The 26,317-nt window shown below is 47.9% G+C and overlaps 1 protein-coding gene across 2 annotated transcripts; it reads left to right on the top strand.

The window, feature by feature from the left end:
* Window positions 1-1,234: 1,234 nt before the first annotated feature.
* Window positions 1,235-7,854, top strand: LOC116969619 (protein krueppel-like). Of its 2 annotated transcripts, XM_033016445.1 has the most exons (3): window positions 1,235-1,305; window positions 1,344-1,429; window positions 6,992-7,854. In XM_033016445.1, exon 3 carries the CDS (start codon window positions 7,118-7,120, stop codon window positions 7,538-7,540), a length of 423 nt encoding a protein of 140 aa, XP_032872336.1. In that variant the 5' UTR covers window positions 1,235-1,305; window positions 1,344-1,429; window positions 6,992-7,117; the 3' UTR covers window positions 7,541-7,854. The 2 variants fall into 2 exon arrangements, with proteins under 2 accessions (XP_032872336.1, XP_032872338.1); XM_033016447.1 differs by lacking the exon at window positions 1,235-1,305 and having other exon boundaries at window positions 1,321-1,429; window positions 7,020-7,854.
* The last annotated feature ends 18,463 nt before the right edge of the window (window positions 7,855-26,317 follow it).

Genomic DNA, 26,317 nt, shown 5'->3' with positions numbered 1-26,317 from the left:
TTTTCTTAGCGTTATACTTAATGTCATAATCAAGGCCATACTGAGAGCACACCTTCAGCATCTGCTGCAGCCCAGCACAAATGGACAGAGCAGGACCAGGTCATCTGCATACATCAGATGATTAACAATAGTGTTGCCCACAAGACAGACAGTTTTTAGCCTATTTAACTGATTTGACAATTCGTCCATATAAACATTAAATAAAATAGGAGACAAAATTCCTCCTTGCCGCTCTCCGTTACTAACACAGAATGGAGCAGATACAACATTGTCCCATTTGACGTAAAACGTTTGATGGGCATACCAGAACACTAAGATTCTCACTAAGAATTTAGGGGCACCTCTATTTAGCAATTTTACAAACAAGTGTTCATGGTTAATTCTATCAAATGCCTTGGACGCATCAATAAAACATAGGAATACATATGAATTCAGGCTTGTGTACCTGAACACAATCTCTTTAAGAGCATAGATACACAGGTCAGTTCCATGTTTTCTTTTGAACCCAAACTGATTGTCAGTAGTAAGGACATACATTTCTAGCTTTGTCGGCAGTATTCTCTCCAGTACTTTAGATAAGATACTGGCTAGTGCAATAGGTCGGTAATTATCAATACTGTTGAGCCTACCAGCCTTATCTTTAATCACAGGCACTAGCATTACAGACATAATATCATTTGGCAGGACACCATGAACCAGACAACCATAGTGTATAGTGTGTGTGTGTGTGTATAGTGTGTGTGTGTATACAGTGTGTGTGTGTGTGTTTATACAGTGTGTGTGCGTGTGTGTACAGTGTGTGTGTGTGTGTATACAGTGTGTGTGTGTGTATACAGTGTGTGTGTGTGTGTGTGTATACAGTGTGCGTGTGTATACAGTGTGCGTGTATAGTGTGTGTGCGTGTGTGTATACAGTGTGTGTGTGTATACAGTGTTTGTGTGTGTGTGTGTATACAGTGTGTGTGTGTGTGTGTGTGTGTGTGTGTGTGTGTGTATACAGTGTGTGTGTGTGTATATACAGGGTTTGTGAGGGGCGGGGATAGAGGGGGAGGTGCCGGTGACGGCGCTGTTGCTCCTCTTTGTTCTTCATCCAATGGGGGGAGGAGGAAGGGGGCGGGACCTGGACCAGCGGGTGACTGACGTCTGTCGCCTCCAATCAGACAGCAGAGGGGCGTGGTGACGGACGTGCTCGTCTTCCAGGGGCGAACCAGCGGGACCGGCGTCATTCTGATGCAATCGCGGAGCGCGGGGGGCGGGGCCTGATTGATTGACGTTCGTTGTCTCCAATCAGGATGCGGCCGGAAGTGTATGTGGGCGGGACGAGGCGGCCGGAAGTGGAGGGAGGGAGGGAGCGGAGGAACAACAATGGCGGCGAAGACCTTGGAGCCGCTGACGGAGCCGCTCAGTTCACACGCGGCCGCCTCCACCCGGTGAGTGTAGAGCGAGAGGGCGGGACCAGCGCGTGGAGGTGGAGGAGCCGCCGCTGCCCCACCTCCTCCTCCTCCTTCTTATACTTCTTCTTCGTCACAACCGCCGTCGCCGTTCCCGCTGCCATCTTGGTTACTAGGGCCCTGCGTCGTGACGTAATCGCGTCGTCCTCCGCCCATTGGTTGCCGGATACGTCACCGCCCGCTCCGATTGGCCGCCCAGCGCCCGCGGGTGACGTCACTCGAGGGTGAGTCGGCCCCCCATTGGCTCCTCCTCCTCGCAATGCACCCTGGGAACTGTAGTCTTTCTCGTTGTTGTTTCTGGTCAGAGATCTCTCGGAATTCCTCAACAATGTCCACAACTGCCCCCAATACTCCAGGTGTGGCCTCACCAGGGCCCTGTACAACTGCAGAAGGATCTCTTCGCTCCTAGACTCAACTCCTCTTGTTATATGGGGTTGCATGTAAGGTCATCGGGTCAAAGGCCGTGACGCAGGGTACAGCTTAATCCATGTGGAGGACAAGGCAGCTACCGGCATACACTGTTAATACATGAAACGCGTACTTACTCGTTAAAAAGCGCTGAACAGGTCATTTGTCGCGTGTAAATAATTGTGGAAATCAGGGTAAGCGTGAGAGGCATTTGTCCTGCTTCCAAAAGTGAGGAGAAATGACGGTAGAGAGAAGCTAAATTGATCATTAAAAAAATCTCCAGACATAAGAGTGGTGTGTGGAAAAGCAAGTTTTCTAACATTATGCTATTGAGATGTATAATTTGGCAAATAATAAAATGTTCTGACACCTTACCCACTTGCTTTCAATAGGATATTGTCAGTTTGCTCAGGTTGATTATGTCCAATTAACAGCTAACAATTTTGCCATTCCTTGGCTTGCATCTGAGTAAAATGTCATTCAAAACCCACGTATGGTTTGCGGTGTTTATAATGATAAATTTTGCTTCAGAAGCGTATTATTTTTGTATGTAAAAACCCACTTGAGAACCATGGGCGATTTTAACATTTTACAGCCAGATTTATCACTGCAGAAACTTTTTAGATACCAAAGGAATCAAGACAAAACACAAATAATGCCTTACTGTTGATGAAATACAGTGAGCAAACGCGATAATTCCCAATATTTTCAATCTCGATATTTGCACGGCCAATGTTCACCAAGCTCTTTGACTGTTGTTGTCCCTTCAGCTGTCACTTCTCTCTACCGTCATTACTCCTCACTTTTGGAATTCTGAAATAGGATAAATTTCTCTCACGCTTACCCTGATTTTCATAATTAATTACAGCGCTAAAATTGACCTTTTCGGCGGTTTTTAATGCGCCCACTACGCTGGAAACAATGGTAAGTGTTACCTGCAGTTCATCAAGTGTACTCCAGTTGGCGTAATGTAGCGACAGTACGGGTCACGGGTCGTGACCTCGACTGCCATGTATCCTCCCTATAATGGCCAACATGCCATTCGCTGCATCATCTGCCCACTCACCCAACCTGTCCAAGTCACCCTGCATCTCACAACATTCTCCTCACAGTTCACACTCCACCCAGCTTTGTGTCATAGAACAACATAGAAAATAGATTCAGGAGGAGGCCATTCGGCCCTTCGAGGCCATTCAATGTGATCATGGCTGATCGTCCCCTATCAATAACCCATGCCTGCCTTCTCCCCATATTCCTTGACTCCACTATCCCCTAGAGCTCTATCTAACTCTCTGTTAACTCCATCCAGTGACTTGGCCTCCACTGCCCTCTGTGGCAGGGAATTCCATAAATTTACAACATTCTGGGAGAAAACGTTTTTATCTCACCTCAGTCTTAAATGGCCTCCCCTTTATTCTAATATTGTGGCCCCTGGTTCTGGACTCGCCCAACATTGGGAACATTTTTCCTGCATTTAGCTTGTCCAGTCCTTTTATAATTTTATATGTTTCTATAGGTAACCCTCTCATCCTTCTAAGCTCCAGTGAATACAAGCCTAGTCTTTTCAATCTTTCCTCATATGGCAGTCGCGCCATCCCAGGGATCAATCTCGTGAACCTACGCTGCACTGCCTCAATCACAAGGATGTCCTTCCTCAAATTAGGAGACCAAAACTGTACACAATACTCCAGATATGGTCTCACCAGAGCCCTATACAACTGCAAAAAAACCTCTTTACTCCTATACTGAAATCCTGTTGTTATGAAGGCCAACATTCCATTAGCTTTCTTCACTGCCTGCTGTACCTGTAAGCCAACTTTCAGTGACCGGTGTACAAGGCCGCCCAGGTCTCGCTGCACCTCCCCATTACCTAAACTAACCCCATTGAGATAATAATTTGCCCCCTTGTTTTTGCCACCAAAGTGGATAACCTCACATTTATCGATATTATACTGCATCTGCCACGCATCTGCCCACTCACGCAATCTCTCCAGGTCACCCTGCAACCTCCTAACATCCTCTTCACAGTTCACACTGCCACCCAGCTTTGTGTCATCCACAAACTTGCTAGTATTGCTCCTAATTCCCTCTTCAAAATCATTAATATATATGGTAAGCAGTTGCGCCCCCAACACCGAGCCTTGCGGCACTCAATTCGCCACTGCCTGCCACTTAGAAAAGGACCCGTTCACTCCTACGCTTTGCTTCCTGTCTGCCAACCAATTTTCTATCCATGTCAACACCCTAACCCCAATACCATGTGCTCTAATTTTAGTCACCAGTCTCCGTGCGGGACCTTATCAAAGGCTTTCTGAAAGTCTAGATGCACTACATCCACTGGCACCCATTTATCCACTTTACTTGTCACATCCTCAAAAAATTCCAAAAGATTAGTCAAGCATGCTTTCCCTTTCATAAATCCATGTTGACTTGGACTAATCTTTTTACTGCTATCCAAATGCCCCATTATTACCTGTTTAATAATTGACTCCAGCACTTTCCCACCACTGAAGTCAGGCTAATTGGTCTGTAATTCCCCGTTTTCTCTCTCGCTCCTTTCTTGAAAAGTGGGATAACATTAGCAGGAACTGATCCTGAATCTATTGAACATTGGAAAATGATCACCAATGCGTCCACTATTTCTAGAGCCACCTCCCTGAGTACCCTGGGATGCAGACCATCAGGTCCAGGGGATTTGTCATCCTTCAGTCCCATTAGCCTACCCAATACTATTTCTCGTCTAATGAAAATTTCTTTCAGTACCTCTACCCCCTTAAATCCTCTGTCCTCCAGTACATCTGGGAGATTGTATGTGTCTTCCTGAGTGAAGACAGATCCTTGTTGCCCATAACAATTTCACCCGTGTCTGCCTTCAAGAGACCCACATTTGACTTTGCTACTCTTTTTCCCTTAACACATCTAAAGAAGCTTTTATTGCCTTTCTTTATATTTCCGGCCAGCTTCTTCTCGTACTTCATCTTTTCAGCCCGTATTGCCTGTTTTGTTTCCCTCTGTTGTCCTATGAAAGGTTCCCAATCCGCTGGCTTCCGGCTACTCTTTGCTGTGTTATACATCTTTTCTTTTAGTTTTATTCTATCCCTAACTTCTCTTGTCAGCCATGGTTGCCTCCTACTCCCCTTAGAATCTTACTTCCTTTTTGGAATAAAATGATCCTGCGTCTTCTGGATTATGCCCTGAAATTCCTGCCATTGCTGTTCCACCATTATTCCTGCTCGGATCCCTTTCCAGTCTACTTTGGCCAGCACCTCTCTCATGCCTTCATAGTCCGCTTTGTTCAACTGTATCACTGACACTTCCGATTTAACGTTCCCCTTCTCAAATTGCAGATTCAAACTAATCATATTATGATCACTACCTCCAAGCGGTTCCTTTACCTCGAGTTCTCTTATCATATTTGGTTCATTGGACAACACTAAATCCAGAATTGCCTTTTCTCTGGTCGGCTCCATTACAAGCTGCTCTAAGAATCCATCTCGGAGACATTCTACAAACTCTCTTTCTTGGGATCCTGAACCAACCTGATTTTCCCAGCCTACCTGCATATTGAAATCCCCCATCACCACAGTGGCATTACCTGTGTTACATGCCAGTTTCAACTCCTGCTGCAACTTACACCCTACATCCGGGCTACTATTTGGGGGCCTGTAGATAACACCAATTAGTGCCTTCTTGCCTTTACAATTCCTCAAATTAATCCACAGTGAGTCTACCTCGTCATTCCTTATGTCTTCCCTCATAAGGGACTGAATTCCATCCCTCACCAGCAGAGCTACCCACCCCCCCTCCTCTGCCCACCTGCCTGTCCTTTCTATAGGATATATAACACTGAATATTAAGTACCCAGGCCCGATCCTCCTGCAGCCACGTCTCAGTAATCCCCACAATGTCATATCTACCAACCTCTAACTGAGCCTCAAGCTCATCTACTTTACTTCTTATACTTCGCGCATTCATATACAATACTTTTAATTCCTTACGCATCTGACGTTTGACATCGATCCCTATCACACTTGGCCATACTCTCCTATCCCTTTGTGAGCTTCCTTTCCCGTTAATCGTGGGGTCATTAACCATCAATTTACTCTCTTTCCCTTTAACTCCGTCCTCGACTATCCCATTTAACACCCCACCCCCCTTATTCAGGGTGAAGAGAGAGAGTGTGGAGTGGAGGGTGGGAGGCAGGTGGGAGGCGGCTGGGTGGAGAGGGGTGAGAGGCTGGGGGTGGAAAGAGGGTGAAGTGAGTAGCGGGGGAAGCAGGGAGCAAAGGGAGGGGCAGTGGGTTTGGTGCCGAGGGGGATAAATGGGGGGGGGGCAAGAATGGGGGGGGGAGGAAACCAAGGAAGGGGGTAGGGAGCGAGGTGGTGATTCACATTGTTTGGGGGTGGGGAGGGTGTTGCAGTTTAGGAAGTCAAACCAGGGCAGGGTCTTCACTGTGAATGGCGGGGCGCTGGGGGAATGTGTGGAGACGAGGGATCTAGGAGTGCGGGTACGAGTTGGGCCAGAGGGCCTCTTTCCAACTCTGTAGCACTCTATGAATCTATGACAAAGTGCTGGAGTAATTCAGCGGGTCAGGCAGCATCTGTGGAGAAGATAGACACAAAGTGCTGAAGTAACTCAGCGGGTCAGGCAGCATCTGTGGAGAAGATATACACAAAGTGCTGGAGTAACTCAGTGGGACATGCAGCATCCGTGGAGAGAAGGAATGGGTGACATTTTGGGTCAAAACTAAAGCCATCTTTCGGCCCGCGGAGTCCGTGCTGACCAGCGATCACCCCGTACACTAGCATTATCCTACGCACATTAGGGACAATTTAACAATGTTGCGGATGCCGATTAATCTGCAACCTTGAACGTCTTTGAAATGTTGGAGGAAACCGGAGCACCCGGAGTAAAAACCCACGCAGGTCATGGGGAGAACGTACAAACTCCACACAGACAGCACCCGTAGTCAGGATCGAACCCGGGTATCTGGCGGTGAGGCAGCAACTCTACCGCTGCGCCACTATGCCGCACAGTATTATATAACGGTTTCCTCTGCCATAAACGCACCCAATATGTGTAAGTAATATCCTGTTTGCCAGCTTATTGACCCTCTGTGTTCCCTTCCTGCAGAGTTTAGGAGCCGTTGCTGTGGACTGAGAGACGGGGACGTGAGCGCCAATTCAGGGCTGCCAGGGTGCCTGTGAGCCCCCCACATCTGCTCGGTGTGCGTGCTGAGCTTCGAGGGGCTGCGCTTTGATGGAGGACCACATGACGGGGCACAACAAGGGGAAGCGTTATGAGTGTGACGTGTGTGGCAAGGCCTGGCAGAAGCCGTCCCTGCTGGAGATCCACCGGCGGGTGCACACGGGTGAACGACCCTTCGACTGCTCGGAATGCGGCAAGAGCTTCACCAGCTCCAGTACCCTGCAGGGGCACAACCGTGTGCACTCCAGCAAATATCCCTTCACCTGTTCTGACTGTGGCAAGAGCTTCAAGACGGCGAATCAACTGAAGAAGCACTGGCAGGTGCACACGGGCGAGAAGCCCTATGGCTGCTCCACCTGCAGCAAGAGCTTTGAACAGTCGTCGGCGTTGTGGAGGCACGGCGGGTGCACAGCAGTGAGCAGCCCTTCACCTGCTCCAACTGCGGCAAAGGCTTCAAGTCGTCCAAACAACTGAAGGTGCACATGTGCCTGCACACTGGGGAGCGGCCCTACACCTGTGCCCAATGTGGCAAGGGCTTCACCCAGTCCCACAACCTGCTGTTGCACCAGCGCACCCACACTGGCGAGCGCCCCTTCACTTGCGCCCAGTGTGGCAAGGGCTTCACCAGCTCCACTAGGCTGCATTTCCACCAGCGGACCCACACAGGGGAGCGCCCCTACACCTGTGCCCAGTGCGGCAAGGGCTTCACCCATTCCGGAAACCTGCTGGTACACCAGCGCACCCACACCGGCGAGCGTCCCTACACCTGCATCCAGTGCGGCAAGGGCTTCACCAGCCCCACCAGGCTGCTGTCCCACCAGCGCACCCACACCGGCGAGCGCCCCTACACCTGCGCCCAGTGCGGCAAGGGCTTCACCCAGTCCGGCATCCTGCTAGAGCACCAGCGCACACACACCGGCGAGCGCCCCTTCACCTGCGCCCAGTGCGGCAAGGGCTTCACCAGCTCCTCCAAGCTGCTGTCCCACCAGCGGGTGCACGCCGGCGACCGTCCCTTCCCCAGCCTGGTGCGTGGTGAGAGTTTTGCCATGGCCTCCCATGCCTTGTCTCACCAGCACGTGCACACCAGTGGCCAGCCCTACGACTGCCCGTACTGTGGTGAGGAGTTTGACAGCTCACGGGGGTTGCGGCAGCACCGGCGGTCCCACGTCGGTGAGCAGCTGCTCCCACTGTGACAAGAGAGCACGGGCGGCTGCGGGAGCACCAGCGGATACACACCGGAGAGAGATCCTTTGTATGCGCTGAGTGTGGCAAGGGTTTCACCCGGTTGTCCAGCCTGCCCGTCCTGTTGTAAGGGCTTCACCCGCCTTGACCACCTGCTGGAGCACCGGTGATTCAACACCGGCCAGCGCCCCTTCACCTGCCCGCTCTGTGGCAAGGCCTTTGCCCGCTCCTCCAGCCTACTGGCGCACCGCCACTTGGATAGATAGGCGCTGTTTATGTAGACACAAAATGCTGGAAGGAATGGGTAACGTTTTGGGTCGTTTCTTCAGTCACCCATTCCGTCTCTCCAGAGATGCTGCCTGTCCCGCTGAGTTACTCCAGTACTTTATGTCCTTATTTGTAAACCAGCACCTGCAGTTCCTTGTTTTTAAACCATTCTGGTTAACCATATCCACACCTTCCCCAAAGCTTCCACATCAGTCCTGTAATGGAGTGATCAGAACTGTACGAAATACTCCAAATGCTACCTGACCAATGTCTCCCCCTCCACCCCCCCCCCCCCCCCCCCCACTCATACACAAATTCTCTCCACTCCACCCTCTCATGCCCCCCTCTTCTCACTCACACACTCCCTCTCTCGCTCTGTCTCTCACACACTTCCTCTCTCGCTCCCTGTCTCTCACACACTCCCTCTCTCTGTCCCTCTCACTCTCTACAAACACATTCCCTCTCTCTGACTCACACGTTCCCTCTATCTCTTGTTCTCTCTCTCACACACACACCCCTCTCTCTGTCCCCCTCTCTCACACGCACACTCCCGCTCTCTCTCTCACACACACAGTCCCTCTCTCACACACACAACACCCCCTCTCTCTCTCTCACTCACACACCCACACACACACAGTCTCTCCCTCTCTCACACACACACTCCCTCTCTTGCTCTCTCACACACGCACTCTCTCATGCACACTCTCTCACACTCACGCTCTCACGCACACACGCCGAACACCTCCACTCGGTTGGCAATAACCAATCTGATCTCCCAGTGGCTCAGCACTTCAACTCCCCCTCCCATTCCGAATCCGACCTTTCTGTCCTGGGCCTCCTCCATGGCCAGAGTGAGGCCCACCGTATATTGGAGGAGCAGCACCTCATATTTCACCTGGGCAGTTTGCACCCCAACGGTATGAACATTGACTTATCTAATTTCAGGTAGTCCCTACTTTCTCCTCCCCTTCCCAGCTCTCCCTCAGCCCACTGACTCCACCTCTTCCTTTCTTCTTCCCGCCTCCCCCACCCTCACATCAGTCTGAAGAGGGGATTCAACCCGAAACATTGCCTATTTCATTCGCTCCATAAATACTGCCTCACCCGCTGAGTTTCTCCAGCATTTTTGTCTTCCTTCGATTTTCCAGCATCTGCCGTTCCTTCGTAGGCATTTTAAAGTGTTTTTTTAAAGAAAGTTTTGATGCATTTTTGCCTTACGTAAAAAATAAAGCCAGTTTATGCTGACCTCACTGTGAAAGAGTTTGATTTGGTCAAGTTTGGTTCGTAAATTAAACATGGAGATTTGTTGAAACCAGAAAGCAGTCAAATTTAAAAGAGAATTTTCCCAGCAGAATAAAGTCTGGGGAAATCTTAGAAGCTTGGTTTATACTAATCACTGAAACAATGTATTAACAATGTATTAACATAGAGATGTATAGTCTGGGCACAGCACCATATTAGATATCTGTCTGAACTGCCTGTCCCAGCTAAGGACAAGGTAGTGGCTTTCATCCAAGTCTTACAAGCTTGTTTTAGGTCACAGACGGATGCCCATTCTGGAACCAAGATGGAAGTCATTTGAAAACAAAATGGAGTTAGTTGTCCTCCCGGAATGGGAAGCTGTACTGAAGCTGTGCTGAGATTTGAGAATAAGGCTGACATTGCAAATATATGGGTCCAGTCTCCCTTGTTTCCCTTAGGCTACGGATCTTTCACTCAGATTTAGAAGGTGTGTTTTATTGATAAGAAAATGTATCATTATTCTAACTTTCCTTTGTTCTTTGAGTGGAGCCCGAGAAGCACTGAGCAACGTGTGTGTGTGCTCTTTGTAGATCTCGCCACTCCCGTCTAGCAAATTGATTAAAAGATTGCTGTGGTTTACCTTTAACAATTTTGTTGCTGTCTTCGTTCTTTAAGAGACGAACTTTGACAACTGTGCTCTTTGGAATTCTTCAGAAATCAGGGATGAATATTCTGCAGCGTGACTTTAGGGAGCTCGGGAAAATGCTGAAAAGCAGGACCTCCAGTGTTGTTATATCCGTTTTGCTTCCAGTTCCTCGTGCTGGCGAGAGCAGGAACAGGGAGATACAGGACCTGAATGTGTGGCTGAGGAACTGGTGCAGTGGGCAGGGATTTAGATTCTTAGATCACTGGGATCTGTTTTGGAGTAAGGGGGGAACTGTACAAAAGGGACGGATTTCATCTTAACAGGTGGGGGACCAGCATTGTGGCAGGCAGATTTGCCACTGCTACAGTGAGTCATAGGGGGGAAACAGTTGAATACTGAGGAATTTCGTTTGTAAATTGGTAAGTTAGGCAATTTATCAGTCAATATAAGCAAGACGGCTCTTAGGGAGCGCAGTGAGGGAGTAGCCTTGTGAGGGAAGTGCCCTGTGAGAAAAGCGTGAGTTTTTGGCTCGAGATTCATTGTGAGAAAAGTGTGAGTGTTTGGCTGCAGAGTCTTCGGCGAGGAGGCTGAGGAGAGGAGGCCACGCAAAACGCTGGAGAGGGAGAGACGAAAGAAGGAGATGTCAGGAAAGCTGAGTATAATAATTATAATATAATAATAATATATCTTTTGTCATTGCACGTCAGTGCAACAAGATTTAGTGTGCAGCTCCACTGATGTACAAGAAAGGTAAATAAATACAATACATAAATAAGCAAGCTAATTTATGTATAGACTGTAATTCCTGTGCGTAATTTACTGCCATCCCACCGCACCAGTTTGTTAGACGCATTGTCTGTGAGTAATTATGTTTGTGTAACAGCATCTTTATACGTTATTGTGCAGGATTGCTATTATTAACACAGTTAAGAATGTTTCATGTGCCCTGGCTGTTTTCTTACATAACAGCACTGTATTTAGTGGTGGCATCATAGTTTATGTTTGTTTACCAAGTGTATAACGTTACTAAATATGCGGTTTCCCTTTCTGCTTGTATGTTACAGTTTCACAGTTGAATACAGTAAAGAATCAACGACATCTCGTGTCTACGGGTCTTTATTGGATTAATTGTTTAACTTGCTAGATAGCTGGATAGGGACATTCAGCGAGTCCAGTATAGACATTGTGGGGATTACTGAGACGTGGCTGCAGGAGGATCGGGCCTGGGAATTTAATATTCAGGGTTATACATCCTATAGAAAGGACAGACAGGTGGGCAGAGGGGGGGGGGGGGTAGCTCTGCTGGCGAGGAATGGAATTCAGTCCCTTGTGAGGAACGACATAGGGACTGACGAGGTAGAATCACTGTGGATTGAGTTCAGCTATTGTAAAGGCAAGAAGACACTAATTGGTGTTATCTACAAGCCCACAAATAGTAGCCCGGAAATAGGGTGTAAGTTGCAGCAGGAGTTAAAACTGGCATGTAACAAAGGTAATGCCACTGTGGTGATGGGGGATGAAGGTAGGCTGGGAAAATCAGGTTGGTTCAGGATCCCAAGAAAGAGAGTTGTAGAATGCCTCCGAGATGGATTCTTAGAGCAGCTTGTAATGGAGCCGACCAGAGAAAAGGCAATTCTGGATTTAGTGTTGTCCAATGAAGCAGATATGATAAGAGAACTCGAGGTAAAGGAACCGTTTGGAGGTAGTGATCATAATATGATTAGTTTTAATCTGCAATTTGAGAAAGAGGAGGTTAAATCGGAAGTGTCAGTAATGCAGTTGAAGAAATGGGACTATGAATGCATGAGAGGGGAGCTGGCCAAGATAGACTGGAAAGGGACCATAGCAGGATTGACGGTGGAACAGCAATGGCAGTAATTTCTGAGCAAAATCCAGAAGACTCAGGATCATATCATTCCAAAAAGGAAGAAAGATTCTAAGGGGAGAAGGAGGCAACCGTGTCTGACAAGAGAAGTTAGGGATAGAATAAAACTAAAAGAAAAGATGTATAACACAGCAAAGAGTAGCCGGAAGCCAGAGGATTGGGAAACGTTCATAGAACAACAGAAGGAAACAAGCCGGGCAATACGGGCTGAAAAGATGCAGTACAAAGGGAAGCTGGCCAGGAATATAAAGAAGGATAGTAAACGCTTCTTTAGATATGTTAAGGGAAAAAGAGTAGCAAAGTCAAATGTGGGTCTCTTGAAGGCAGACACGGGTGAAATTATTATGGGCAACAACGAAATGGCAGTAAAGTTGAATAGGTACTTCGGATCTGTCTTCACTAAGGAAGACACAAACAATCTCCCAGATGTACTGGAGGACAGAGGATCTAAGGGGGTAGAGGAACTGAAAGACATTTTCATTAGGTGAGAAATAGTATTGGGTAGGCTAATGGGACTGAAGGAAGATAAATCCCCTGGACCTGATGGTCTGCATCCCTGGGTCCTCGGGGAGGTGGTTCTAGAAATAGTGGACGCATTGGTGATCATTTTCCAATGTTCAATAGATTCAGGATCAGTTCCTGTGGATTGGAGGATAGCTAATGTTATCCCACTTTTCAAGAAAGGAGTGAGAGAGAAAATGGGGAATTACAGACCAGTTAGCTTGACTTCGGTGGTGAGAAAGATGCTGGAGTCATTTATTAAAGAGGTAATAATGGGGCATTTGGATAGCAGAAAAAGGATTAGTCCAAGTCAACATGGATTTATGAAAGGGAAATCATACTTGACTAATCTTCGGGAATATTTTGAGGATGTGACTATTAAAATGGATGTAGTGTATCTAGACTGCCAGAGAGCCTTTGATAATATCCCGCACGGGAGACGGGTGACTAAAATTAGAGCGCATGGTATTGGGGGTAGGGTGTTGACATGGATAGAAAATTGGTTGGCAGACCGGAAGCAAAGAGTAGAACGGGTCCTTTTCTGAATGGCAGGCAGTGGCGAGTGCAGTGCCGCAAGGCTCGGTGGTGGGGCCGCAACTGTTTACGACATATATTAATGATTCGGAAGAGGGAATTAGGAGCAACACCAGCAAGTTTGCGAATGGCACAAAGCTGGGTGAGTGTGAACTGTGAAGAGGATGTTAGGTGGTTGCAGGGTGACCTGGACAGGTTGAGTGAGTGGGCAGATACGTGGCAGATGCAGTATAATATAGATAAATGTGAGCTTATCCACTTTGGCGGTAAAAACAAGGGGGCAGATTATTATCTCAATGGGGTTAGGTAAGGGAGAGGTGTAGCTAGACCTGGGTGTCCTTGTACACAGGTCACTGAAAGTTGGCTTACATGTACAGCAGGCAGTGATGAAAGCTAATGGAATGTTGGCCTTCATAACAAGAGGATTTCAGTAGGGGTAAAGAGGTTCATCTGTAGTAGTATCGGGCTCTGGTGAGACCACATCTGGAGTATTGTGTACAGTTTTGGTCTCAAAACTGAGGAAGGACAGAGGAAGGACATCCTTGTGAGTGAGACAGTGCAGCGTAGATTGATCCCTGAGATGGCGGGAATGTCATATGAGGAAAGATTAAAAAGATTAGACTTGTATTCACTGGAGTTAAGAAAGATGAGGGAGGATCTTATAGAAAAAAATAAAATTATAAAAGGACTGGACAAGCTAAATGCAGGAAATATGTTCCCAATGTTGGGCGAGACCAGAACCAGGTGTCAAAGTCTAGAATAAAGGGGAGGTCACTTAAGACTGAGGTGACAAAAAAAACATTTTCACCCAGAGAGTTGTGAATTTATGGAACTCCCTGCCACAGAGGGCAGTGGAGACCAAGTTACTGGATGGATTTAAGTGAGAGTTAGGTAGAGCTCTATGGGCTAGTGTAGTCAAGGGATATAGAGAGAAGGCAGGCACGGGTTATTGATAGGGGAAGATCAGCTATGATCACCATGCTGGCTCAAAGAGCCGAATGGCGTCCTCCTGCACCTATTTTCTACGTGCCCATGTTTCTATGTTTTCAGCAGAATTTCTAGCAGTTTCTGTGCTGCCAGCCCACCAGGCCTGACTTTCTGAGCTGCCTGCCTGCCAGTCCTGAGTGACTGAGCTGCCTGTCTGCCAGTCCTGAGTGACTGAGCTGCTAGCCCTATAACCCATTCGGCCCACAATGCCCACTGGCCAGCAATATTGGAATTGGTGGGGAGGGGGAATATTGCGTTGGGGCTCCAGCCCTCCCATGTGAAGCTGGGACCCAACGGGTCCCACTTAGACTAGTGTACGTATACAAGAAGAAGTATGGATGACTATCTTACTGTTTTTGCTACTACGATAAATAAACTAAAAAGCAAGAGACTGTGTTTGGAAGATTTCCCTTTTGACGGCATTGAATTCCTCGTGGAAATCTCTTGAATGCGTTTCGATTATGTCCTGAACACCTGTCTTCAATCATAATGACTAAAGGAAAGAATCCTAGAAACGATATGAAAATCTGTCACTATAAGTACTAGCCCAGATGATGTCACTGCATCAGGACTACTCCGCAGTATCTCTCCATCAGTACTACCCCACAGTGTGTCACTCCATCAGTACCTCGCCGGACTACCCCACAGTGTGTCAATACATCAGTACTGCCATACATTTGGTCACATCATCAGTACTACTCCGCAGTGTGTCACTCCATCAGTACCTCCCCACAGTGTATCCATCAGCACTACTCCACTGTGTGTCGGTTCCAGTACGACCCCATAGTGTGTCACGTCATCAGTACTACCTCGACGTTTGTCTTTCCATCAGGACTACTCCACAGCGTGTCACTCCATCAGTGCCGACGCCAATTGTGTCACTCCGTCAGTGAGGCTCCGCAGTATGTCACTCCATTAGTTCTTCCCCACATTGTGTCAGTCCATCAGTAATACCCCGAGGTTGGTCACTCAATCAGTACTATCCTACAGTGTGCCATTCCATCAGCTCTGTCACACGGTGACAGTTACTATGACACGGTGTCTCCCCGTCAGTCCTATCCCACAGTATGCCACTACATCAGTACTTACACACAGTACCTCATTGATCAGTACTACCCCGCAGTGTATCACACCTGTACTAGTCCACAGTGTGACATTCCATCAGTACTACCCCACAATGTGTTAGTACATCACGGTTAGCCCACAGCGTGTCAATCCTTCCTTACCATCTCACTGTGTGTCACTCCATCAGTACTATCCAGTGTGTCACTCAATGAATACAGCCTCACAGCGCATCAATCCATCAGTATCAACACACAGAATGTCATTACGTCAGTACTAACCCAGATTATGCCACTCCAGAGTACGACCTTGCAGTGAGTCGATTCATCAGTACCACCCCACAGAGTGGCACACCATCAGAACCAACCCAGTGTGCCTTTCCATCAGAAATACCCCACAGTGTGTGACCACTTCAGCACTACTCCAGTGTGTAACTCCATCAGTTATACTTCACAGTGTGTAACTCCATCAGTACTACGCCAGAGCGTGTCACTCCATCAGTTATACCCCGCTGTATGTTACTCCATCAGAGCCTCCCCACAATATGTCACCATCAGAAGAAGGAAATAGGCGACGTTTCGGGCCGAAACCCTTCTTCAGACTGATGGGGGGTGGAAAAAGAAAGAAGGAGAAAGGGAGGAGGAGGAGGAGCCCGAGGGCGGGCGGATGGGAAGGTGGGAGGAGACAGCTAGAGGGTTAAGGAAGGGGAGGAGACAGCACGGGCTAGCCAAATTGGGAGAATTCAATGTTAATGCCATAAGGACGCAAGGACCCCAGACGGAATATGAGGTGCTGTTCCTCCAATTTCCGCTGTTGCTCACTCTGGCAATGGAGGAGACCCAGGACAGAGAGGTCGGATTGGGAATGGGAGGGGGAGTTGAAGTGCTGAGCCACCGGGAGGTCAGGTAGGTTATTGCGGACTGAGCGGAGGTGTTCGGCGAAACGATCGCCCAACCTACGCTTGGTCTCACCGATGTAAATCAGCTGACATCTAGAGCAGCGGATGCAGTAGATGAGGTTGGAGGAGATACAGGTGAACCTTTGTCGCACCTGGAACGACTGCTTGGGACCTTGAATGGAGTCGAGTGGGGAGGTGAAGGGACAGGTGTTGCATTTCTTGCGGTTGCAACGGAAAGTGCCCGGGGAGGGGGTGGTGCGGGAGGGAAGGGAAGAATTGACGAGGGAGTTGCGGAGGGAGCGGTCTTTGCGGAAGGCAGACATGGGGGGAGATGGGAAGATGTGGCGAGTGGTGGGGTCACGTTGGAGGTGGCGGAAATGGCGGAGGATTATGTGTTGTATTTGCCGGCTGGTGGGGTGAAAGGTGAGGACCAGAGGGACTCTGCCCTTGTTGCGTGTGCGGGGATGGGGAGAGAGAGCAGTGTTACGGGGTATGGATGAGACCCTGGTGTGAGCCTCATCTATGGTGGCGGAGGGGAATCCCCGTTCCCTGAAGAACGAGGACATTTCCGATGCCCTGGTATGAAATGTCTCATCCTGGGAACAGATGCGGCGTAGGCGGAGGAATTGGGAGTAGGGGATGGAGTCTTTACAGGGGGCAGTTCTTGACAGGTTATCATTGCAGCAGTATTATCCCACAGTATGTCACTCCATCACTACTGCCCCAAAGTGTGTCCCTATAGAACTACTCCAGAATATGTCATACATCAGTACTAGCCTACAGAGTGTCACCCCATCAATACTACTCCACAGCGTGTTGCTCCATCAGCACTAAAACAAACTATGCCACTCCATCAATACAAGCACAGAGAGTGTTAGTCCACTAATACTAGGCTGTCCTTCCATCAGTACTACCCCATAGTGTTGCCTCCATCATTTCAACCTTCAGTGTATCATTCCATCAGTACTACCCCACAAAGTGTCACATCATCAGTCGTAATCCGACGCATGTCACTCCATCAGTGCAACTTCCCAGCAAGGCACTCCATCTGTACTTCCCCACAGTGTGTCAGTCTATCAGTATTATCCACAATGATTCATTCCCTCAGCATTCAACCCTCTATTTCTCCAACAATACTACCGCACAGTGTGTTACTCCATCAGTACCACGCTGATGTTTATCACTCTACCAGGAATACCCTACAGAGTGGCACTCCACTCGTGCTACCATATATTTTCTCACATAATCAGCACTATCCACAGCATGAGACTACATGAGTACCACGCCATAGTGTGTCACTCCATCAATTCTCCCCCCTCAGTGTGTCACTCCATCAATACGACCCCCAGTGCATCATTCCATCTGTACAACACAGTGTATTACTCCATCAGTAATTGCATGTGTCAGTCTAAATATACTGCACCAGTGTCTCTCCGTCACTATTTCCTCAAAGTGTGTAATTCAAGCAGCACTACCCCATTGTTTGTCACTATCAGTACAACCCCAGAGTGTCGTCACTCGATCAGAACTACCTCACCGGTTATCACTCCAACAGTACTATCCCACAGTGTGTCCCTCCATTAGTACACATCCGAGGTGTGTCACTCCGCCAGGACTACCCTACAGAGCGTGTAGGAAAATCGGCAGATACTGGTTGAAATCGAAGCGGGACACAAAATGTTGGAGTAACTCAGTTGGAAAGGCAGCATCTCGAGAGCGCAGGGATGGTGACGTTTCAGGTCGATACCTTTCTTCAGACTGATAGACAATAGACAACAGGTGCAGGAGGAGGCCATTCGGCCCTTCGAGCCAGCACCGCAATTCAATGTAATCATGGCTGATCATCACCAATCAGTACCCCGTTCCTGCCTCCTCCCCATATCCCCTGACTCCGCTATTTTTAAGAGCCCTATCTCGCTCTCTTTTGAAAGCATCCAGATAACCTGACTCCACCCCGCTCTGAGGCAGAGAATTCCTCAGACTCACAACACTCTGCTTCCTCATCTCCGTTCTAAATGGCCGAATCCTTATTCTTAAACTGTGGCCCCTGGTTCTAGACTCCCAAAACATCGGGAACATGTTTCCTGCCTTTAGTGTGTCCAAGCCCTTAACAATCTTATATCTTTCAATGAGAAACCCTCTCATCTTTCTCAACTCCAGAGTGCACAAGCCCAGCTGCTCCATTCTCTCAGCATATGGCAGTCCCGCCATCCCGGGAATTAACCTTGTAAATCTACGCTGCACTCCCTCAATAGCAATAATGTCCTTGCTCAAATTAGGGGACCAAAACTGCACACAATACTCCAGGTGTGGTGTCACTAGTGCTCTGTACAACTGCAGAAGTATGTCCGGGGAGTAGACTGTATATAGATAAAATGTTGTTGCTTCAGATTCCGATTCAGATTCAACTTTAATTGTCATTGTCAGTGTACAGGACGGATACAACGAAATGCAGTTAGCATCTCCCTGGAAGAGCGACATAGAATATGATTTCAATAAATAAAACTATTTACATGTATACAGACATAGTGGTTTTCCTCTGGGAGGAGTGTCCGGGGGGGGGGTGATTGGCAGTCATCGAGGTGCATTGTTGAGTAGTGTGACAGCCGCAGGGAAGAAGCTGTTCCTGGACCTGCTGGTCCGGCAACGGAGAGACCTGTAGCGCCTCTCGGATGGTAGGAGGGTAAGCAGTCCATGGTTGGGGTGAGAGCAGTCCTTGGCGATGCTGAGCGCCCTTCGCAGACAACGCTTGCTTTGGACAGACTCAATGGAGGGGAGTGAGGAACCGGTGATGCGTTGGGCAATTTCCACCACCCTCTGCAGTGCTTTGCGGTCGGAGACAGAGCAGTTGCCATACCATACTGTGATACAGTTGGTAAGGATGCTCTCGATGGTGCAGTGGTAGAAGTTCACCAGGATCTGAGGAGACAGATGGACCTTCTTTAGTCTCCTCAAGAAGAAGAGTGAGCCTTCTTGACCAGAGTTGAGGTATTGTGGGTCCAAGAGAGGTCATCGAAAATGGTGACCCCCAGGAACCTGAAGCTGGAAACACGTTCCACCTCCGTCCCGTTGATGTGGATTGGGGTGTGCGTGCCACCCCTAGACTTCCTGAAGTCTACAATGAGCTCCTTGGTCTTCTTGGAGTTAAGGGCCTGGTTGTTGTCAGCGCACCATGTTGCTAGGCGCTGGACCTCCTCCCTAATGGCTGACTCATCGTTGTTGCTGATGAGGCCAATCACCGTTGTATTATCTGCATACTTGATGATGGTGTTAGTACCATGTACATTGCCAGGTTACCGAGTTTGGTGATCATTTTAGATGGTATAATGGTGTTGAATGCTGAGCTGTAATCGATGAACAGCATTCTTACGTAAGTGTCTCTGTTGTCGATGTGGGAGAGGGCGGAGTGAAGTGCCGTTGAGATGGCATCCTCCGTACTCCTATTCTTGCGGTAGGCAAAGTGATAGGGATCCAATGTAGGCAGCCTTTGAGGTGTGCCAGGACTAGCACTTGGTGATGATGGGGGTAAGTGCAACCGGGCGGAAGTCGTTGTGGCTTCCCACAGTGGAGTGTTTTGGGACTGGCATGATGGAGGTGGTTTTAAGGCACGTGGGGACAACTGCTTGGGCAAGTGACAGGTTGAAGATGACAGTCCAGACGTCTGTCAGCAGCGCAACACAGGCCCTGAGGACACGCCCGGGGATGCCATCAGGGCCAGCAGCCTTACATGCATTAGTCCTATTCAGTGCCACGTACACGTCGTAGGGGGTGAGTGTGAGGGGTTGGTGATCAGCAGGGAGCACAGCCTTGATGGCTGTCTCTAGATTATCCCTGTCAAAGCGGCCATAGTTGTTAAGCTCCTCAAGGAAGGAGGCTGGATGTGGGGATGGTGTTGGTGGGTCTATAGTCCGTGATGGCCTCGATGCCTTGCCACATGCGTCGGGGGTCGGAGTTATTGTTGAAGTGCTCCTCAATCCTGAGGTTATGGCAGCGCTTGGCCTTCTTGATGCCCCTCTTCAGGTTAGCCCTGGATGAACTGTAGGCTCGAGCATCGCCTGACCTGAAAGCGGTGTCCCGTGCTTTCAGCAGTAGCCTGACCTCGCTGTTCATCCATGGCTTCTGATTCGGGAATATGGTCACCCGTTTGGGGGAGGTGACACTATTGATGGTGGAGTTTATAAAGTCCAGAACAGAGGATGTGTAGGAATCAATGTCCGTGTGGGAGTCAAGGGTGGCCTGGGCTGCAAACGCCTTCCAGTCAGTGTTTCCAAAACACTGCTGAAGTGTGGAGTCCGCTTCCTCTGACCAGACTTTAACTGTCCTCACAGTTGGTTTAACCCGTCTGATGAGTGGGGAGTACTTAGGGAGCAGGAACAATGAGAGGTGATCAGACTGACCAAGGTGGGGGAGGGGGACGGCTTTGTAAGCTTCAGCCATGTTAGTGTAGACTTTGTCCAGTGTCTTGTCTACTCTGGTGGGGATGGAGACATGTTGGTGGAATTTGGGGAGTACAGTCTTCAGGTTGGATTGATTGAAGTCACCCGCAACAATGAAGGCTGTCTCTGGATTGTGTGTCTGTTGTTTGTTAATGGCAGTATGCAGCTCTTTCATTGCAGGACCAGGTAAAATAAAGTAGTTTATTTTTATGTATAAAAGTGTTGCTTAAGATGTATTGAATTCACATTTTACATTTCGTGAAACAGTGATTCCCCCCTGAAGAACCGGAAGTGTTTTTGCTGCAGATATGGGGGACTAAATTCACTGTATCTGAACGTTCTAAATGTGAGTGGTCTATTTGAACTAACTGGACACCATGCAAAACAATCCTTTCCACTGCACCTCAGTCCGTGTGGCAATATGAGCCCTAACCTCGCCTAATCGTTTCTGATAAATATCTACTATGCTCACAGTGGGAATGTTCGTACTATGGTGGAGACTAAGATTGACACATGACCCAGACGTTCTTGATATGTTAGAAAAGGCTAATCATTGTTAAGCACAAAGGAATGCAGGGCAAATGTGCTGAGAAGGTGAGGAATGAGGATTAACACAGTAAACATGCCGATACTGTATTCTGGATAGAACGCAAGCAATGGCACATATTTCTAGATGTAGTCTAGTGCTTCATACAGACCAGACGTCTCGCCACTGACTCCGTCTATACTTCACACTGCCATGGAAAGCAGCCAAATGCCTGTTTCACCCCGACCATTTCTTCGTCTCCCTGTCCCAGTCGGCAGAAAGTACACAAGCGTGAAAGGACCCACCATCAGTAGATTCTTCTCGTCCTTTATCTGGCTTCTAAATGGTCCTTCCGTAACCTATAGCGCTATTTATTTCACATTTACCCATTGAGGACATTGGACTTTGTCTCTAGAGATGATGTGCTACATTGCTGAAACTATATTCTGCACAATGTATCTTCGTTTTTGCTCCATCTCTGATACTTAGCTTCCAACTGATTGTTCCTACGCATGGAATATTTGGTTAGCTTGGATAACATGCAAAACACAGCTTATGTCCACTGTACACGTAACAATAATAATACTAATCCTAAACCTATATCTGAAACCTAATGTTAATTGTTTACAACACCGCCAAGCCTCGGTAAAACCATATAACCGTATAACAATTACAGCACGGAAACAGGCCATCTTGGCCATTCTTGTCCATGCCAAACACGTATTCTCCCCTAGTCCCATCTACCTGCACTCAGACCATAACCCTCCATTCCTTTCCCATCCATATAACTATCCAAATTATTTTTAAATGATAAAATCGAACCTGCCTCCACCACCTTCACTGGAAGCTCATTCCACACAGCTACCACTCTCTGAGTAAATAAGTTCCCCCTCATGTTACCTCTTAACTTTTGTCCCTTAATTCTCAAATCATGTCCTCTTGTTTGAATCTTCCCTACCCTCAGTGGGAAAAGCTTATCCACGTCAACTCTGTCTATCCCTCTCATCATTTTAAAGACCTCTATCAAATCCCCCCTTAACCTTCTGCGCTCCAAAGAATAAAGACCTAACTTGTTCAACCTTTCTCTGTAACTTAGTTGCTGAAACCCAGGCAACATTCTAGTAAATCTCCTCTGTACGCTCTCAAATTTTTTAGAGTCAAACGCTATAGAAGTAATGTCTCAAAGGCTATAGAAGTATTGCATCATAGATCGTTCTAGCTGTGCACTTCGACGCAGGTAAATAAGAATTTCTGCACCGGCTTGAATGAATCTTTTGTATTTTCAGAAAACCAGAATTCTCCAACTGTAAATGTCGGTTTCTCAGGGCAAAGGTAGAACGGAATTATGCAATGCGGCTTGCGCACATGTTCTGCATTCTTGCAACCCTACAGGTAAATCAGGTTACGATGAGAATCAAGAACGATATTCAGCATGATATTCTATATTATGAACTATAGTCTGCAATCTGTATCTTCCTCTTTGCTCTATCTATTGCACAAGTTTGAACTGTTTGCATCGACAAATGATTTATTAGAAACGTTTGAATAGCATGAAAAATAAATATGTCCACTGTATTCCAGTACCACAGTACCCATGACAGTAATTTACCTTACCTAATCTCACCAAACCGAATGGTCTGAGGTGAGTAACAACCAGGACCAGAGCAGTGATGTTCATACTATGATGGAGACGAATATTGGATATGATGATCAAAATAATGTGGTGAATGGTTGTTAACTACAAATGAACTGTTGGACAAGTGTAAAGAGAATCGCCGTGTGTGGGGATAGGATGGACAACATATTAATTTAGCAGACCGTCATAATTGTTGTGCTTCTAAGACAGAAGAGGAACACAAGATATACTCAGACGAGTCAGAAAGTCATTCAGCGAGCAAACCTTTCAACCCAACCGACCCCTGCTGATGAACATGCCTCATCGACGCTTGGCCCACCTACAAGATTAGGACAATGTACTTTGGAACCTGACCTATCTATGTACATCTCTAAAGGTTTATTAAACATTGTCATAGCACCTGCCTCATCCAGCAACACAATAAACACACCTACAATGCGTTGTTTAAATAATTTGCTGCTCAAGTTCCTATTCAATCTCTCGTCCCTCACCTTGAACTATGTCGTCTGGTTGTCGAATCCCTGACTCTGGTTAAAAGTTTGTACATGTACTTTATCCATTCCTCTCATGATCTTATATACATCTATAATATCACCCCACATCCTCCCGAGCTCCAATACATAAAGTCCAAGCCTCTTCAACAACTCAGGCACTCCAGTTCTTTCGGCATCCTAGTAAACCTCTTCTGTACCCTCCCCAGCTTAACACCATATTTAACCATATAACAATTACAGCACGGAAACAGGCCATCTCGGCCCTACAAGTCCGTGCCGAACAATTATTTTCCCCTAGTCCCGTCTGCCTGCACTCAGACCATAACCCTCCATTCCTTTCCCATCCATATACCTATCCTATTCATTTTTAAATGATAAAATCGAACCTGCCTCCACCACTTCCACTGGAAGCTCATTCCACACAGCTACCTCTCTGAGTAAAGAAGTTCCCCCTCTTGTTACCCCAAAACGTATGTCCCTTACTTCTGAAGTCATATCCTCTTGTTCGAATCTTCCCTACTCTCAATGGTAAAAGCTTGTCCACGTCAACTCTGTCTATCCCTCTCATCATTTTAAAGACCTCTATCAAGTCCCCCCTTAACCTTCTGTGCTCCAGAGAATAAAGACATAACTTATTCAACCTTTCTCTGTAACTTTGTTGCTGAAACCCAGGCAATATTCTTGTAAATCTCCTCTGTACTCTCTCTATTTTGTTGACATCCTTCCTATAATTGGGCGACCAAAATTGTACACCATACTCCAGATTTGGTCTCACCAATGCCTTGTACAATTTTAACATTACATCCCAACTTCTATACTCAATGCTCTGATTTATAAAGGCTAGCATACCAAAAGCTTTCTTTACCACCCTACCTATATGAGATTCCACATTCAGGGAACTATGCACAGTTATTCCTAGATCCCTCTGCTCAACTGCATTCCTCAATTCGCTACCATTTACCATGTACGTCCTATTTTGATTTGTCCTGCCAAGATGTAGCACCTCACACTTATCAGCATTAAACACCATCTGCCATCTTTCAGCGCATTATTCAAAATGACCTAAATCTCTCTGTAGACTTTGGAAATCTATTTCATTATGCACGACAACACCTATCTTAGTATCATCTGCATACTTACTAATCCAATTTCCACACCTTCATCCAGATCATTGATGTACATGACAAACAGTGGGCCCAACACAGATCCCTGAGGCACCCCACTAGTCACTGGCCTCCAACCTGACAAACAGCCATCCACCATTACTCTCTGGCATCTACCATTCAGCCACTGTTGAATCCATCTTGCTACTCCTGCATTTATACCCAACAATTGAACCTTCTTAACCAACCTTCCATGAGGAACCTTGTCAAAGGCCTTACTAAAGTCCATATAGACAACATCCACTGCTTTACCCTCATCAATTTCCCTAGCAACCTCTTCAAAAAATTCCAGAAAATTAGTCAAACATGACCTTCCAAGCACAAATCCATGTTGACTGTTCCTAATCCGACCCTGTTTATCCAGATGCTTATATATATTATCTCTAAGTATCTTTTCCATTAATTTGCTCACCACTGAATTCAAACTAACAGGTCTATAATTGCTAGGTGTACTTTTAGAACCCTTTTTAAACAATGGAACAACATGCGCAGTACGCCAATCCTCGGGCATTACTCACGTTTCTAAAAACATTTGAAATATCTCTGTCATAGGCCCTGCTATTTCTACACTAACTTCCCTCAATGTCCTAGGGAATATCCTGTCAGGACCTGGAGACTTATCCACGTTTATATTTTTCAAAAGTGTCAGTACAGGTGCACAACCTTTTATCCGGAGTTCCGGAAACCGAAAAGCTCCGAAAACCGGACATTTTTTCCAGGATGTCGTCTGCACACCAAAGCTCGCGTTTGGCGCCAAACTTGACCCGAAACGACCCACGGTCAACCCAGGTCTGTACTACTGTTGCGGCTGCCTCCTCCCCGGAGACCGGGGAGACACTTGATCTGTAAATCATTGCTTAAATGTTAGTCAGTTAGTTTGGAGGGCTTTTATGTGAAGGGGGAAACTTTAATTCTTAGTCCCCTACCTGGTCGGAGAGGTGGGGAGCGGGCAATGCCTTACCGGGTCGCCGTGCAGTAAGCTCCGGAGCGCTGTGGCCGCCGACTCCCAACATCGCGGAGCCGGGGCTGCGGGCGGCGCCGGTTGTAGCTCCGACCCCGGCAACTCTACCCCTGCCTGCGCGGCGCTCCAAATCCAGCGCGGCCCGCGGCCGGACGCCCGCAGCCCCAGCTCCGCGATGTTGTGTGTCGGCGGCCACAGCGCTCCGGAGCTTACCGCACTGCGACCCGGTAAGGCATTGCCCGCTCCCCGCTGGTATCCCAGCGCTGCGACACCGCTGACTCCCAACATCGCGGAGCTGGGGCTGCGGCCGTCCGGCCGTGGGCGGCGCTGGATTTGGAGCGTCGCGCAGCCAGGGGTAGAGTTGCCGGGGTCGGAGCTCCAAACGGCGCCGCCCGCGGCCGGACGCCTGCAGCCCCCAGCTCCGCGATGTTTGGAGTCGGCGACCACAGCGCTCCGGAGCTTACTGCTCGGCGACCCGGTAAGGCATTGCCCGCTCCCCGCCTCTCCGACCAGGTAGGGGACTAATAATTAAAGTTTCCTCCTTCACCCCCCCCCCCACCACATAAGATCCCTCCAAACTGACTGACTAACATTTAAGCAATGATTTACAATGATTCTCCGGGGAGGAGGCAGCCGCCCCAGACTTTTCAAGCCGCCCGCGCTACCTACCTAATCTACGCTAAAAATCTTCCATTCGGAAATCCGAAAAATTCCGAAATCCGAGAAGTGTCTGGTCCCAAGGCTTTCGGATAAAAGGTTGTGCACCTGTACTTCTTTTTATTTGAATCTCATAGTATCCATAGCTACTCTACTCGTTTCCCTTACCTCACA

This window comes from Amblyraja radiata, unplaced genomic scaffold (assembly GCF_010909765.2).
Source record: "Amblyraja radiata isolate CabotCenter1 unplaced genomic scaffold, sAmbRad1.1.pri S89, whole genome shotgun sequence".
Lineage (NCBI taxonomy): Eukaryota > Metazoa > Chordata > Chondrichthyes > Rajiformes > Rajidae > Amblyraja > Amblyraja radiata.
This window is presented reverse-complemented; position numbering and strand designations above follow the sequence as displayed.

Excerpts from the sequence above, each read along its gene's own strand:
- LOC116969619 (XM_033016445.1), top strand. The coding sequence starts at position 7,118 with ATGGAGGACCACATGACGGGGCACAACAAGGGGAAGCGTTATGAGTGT.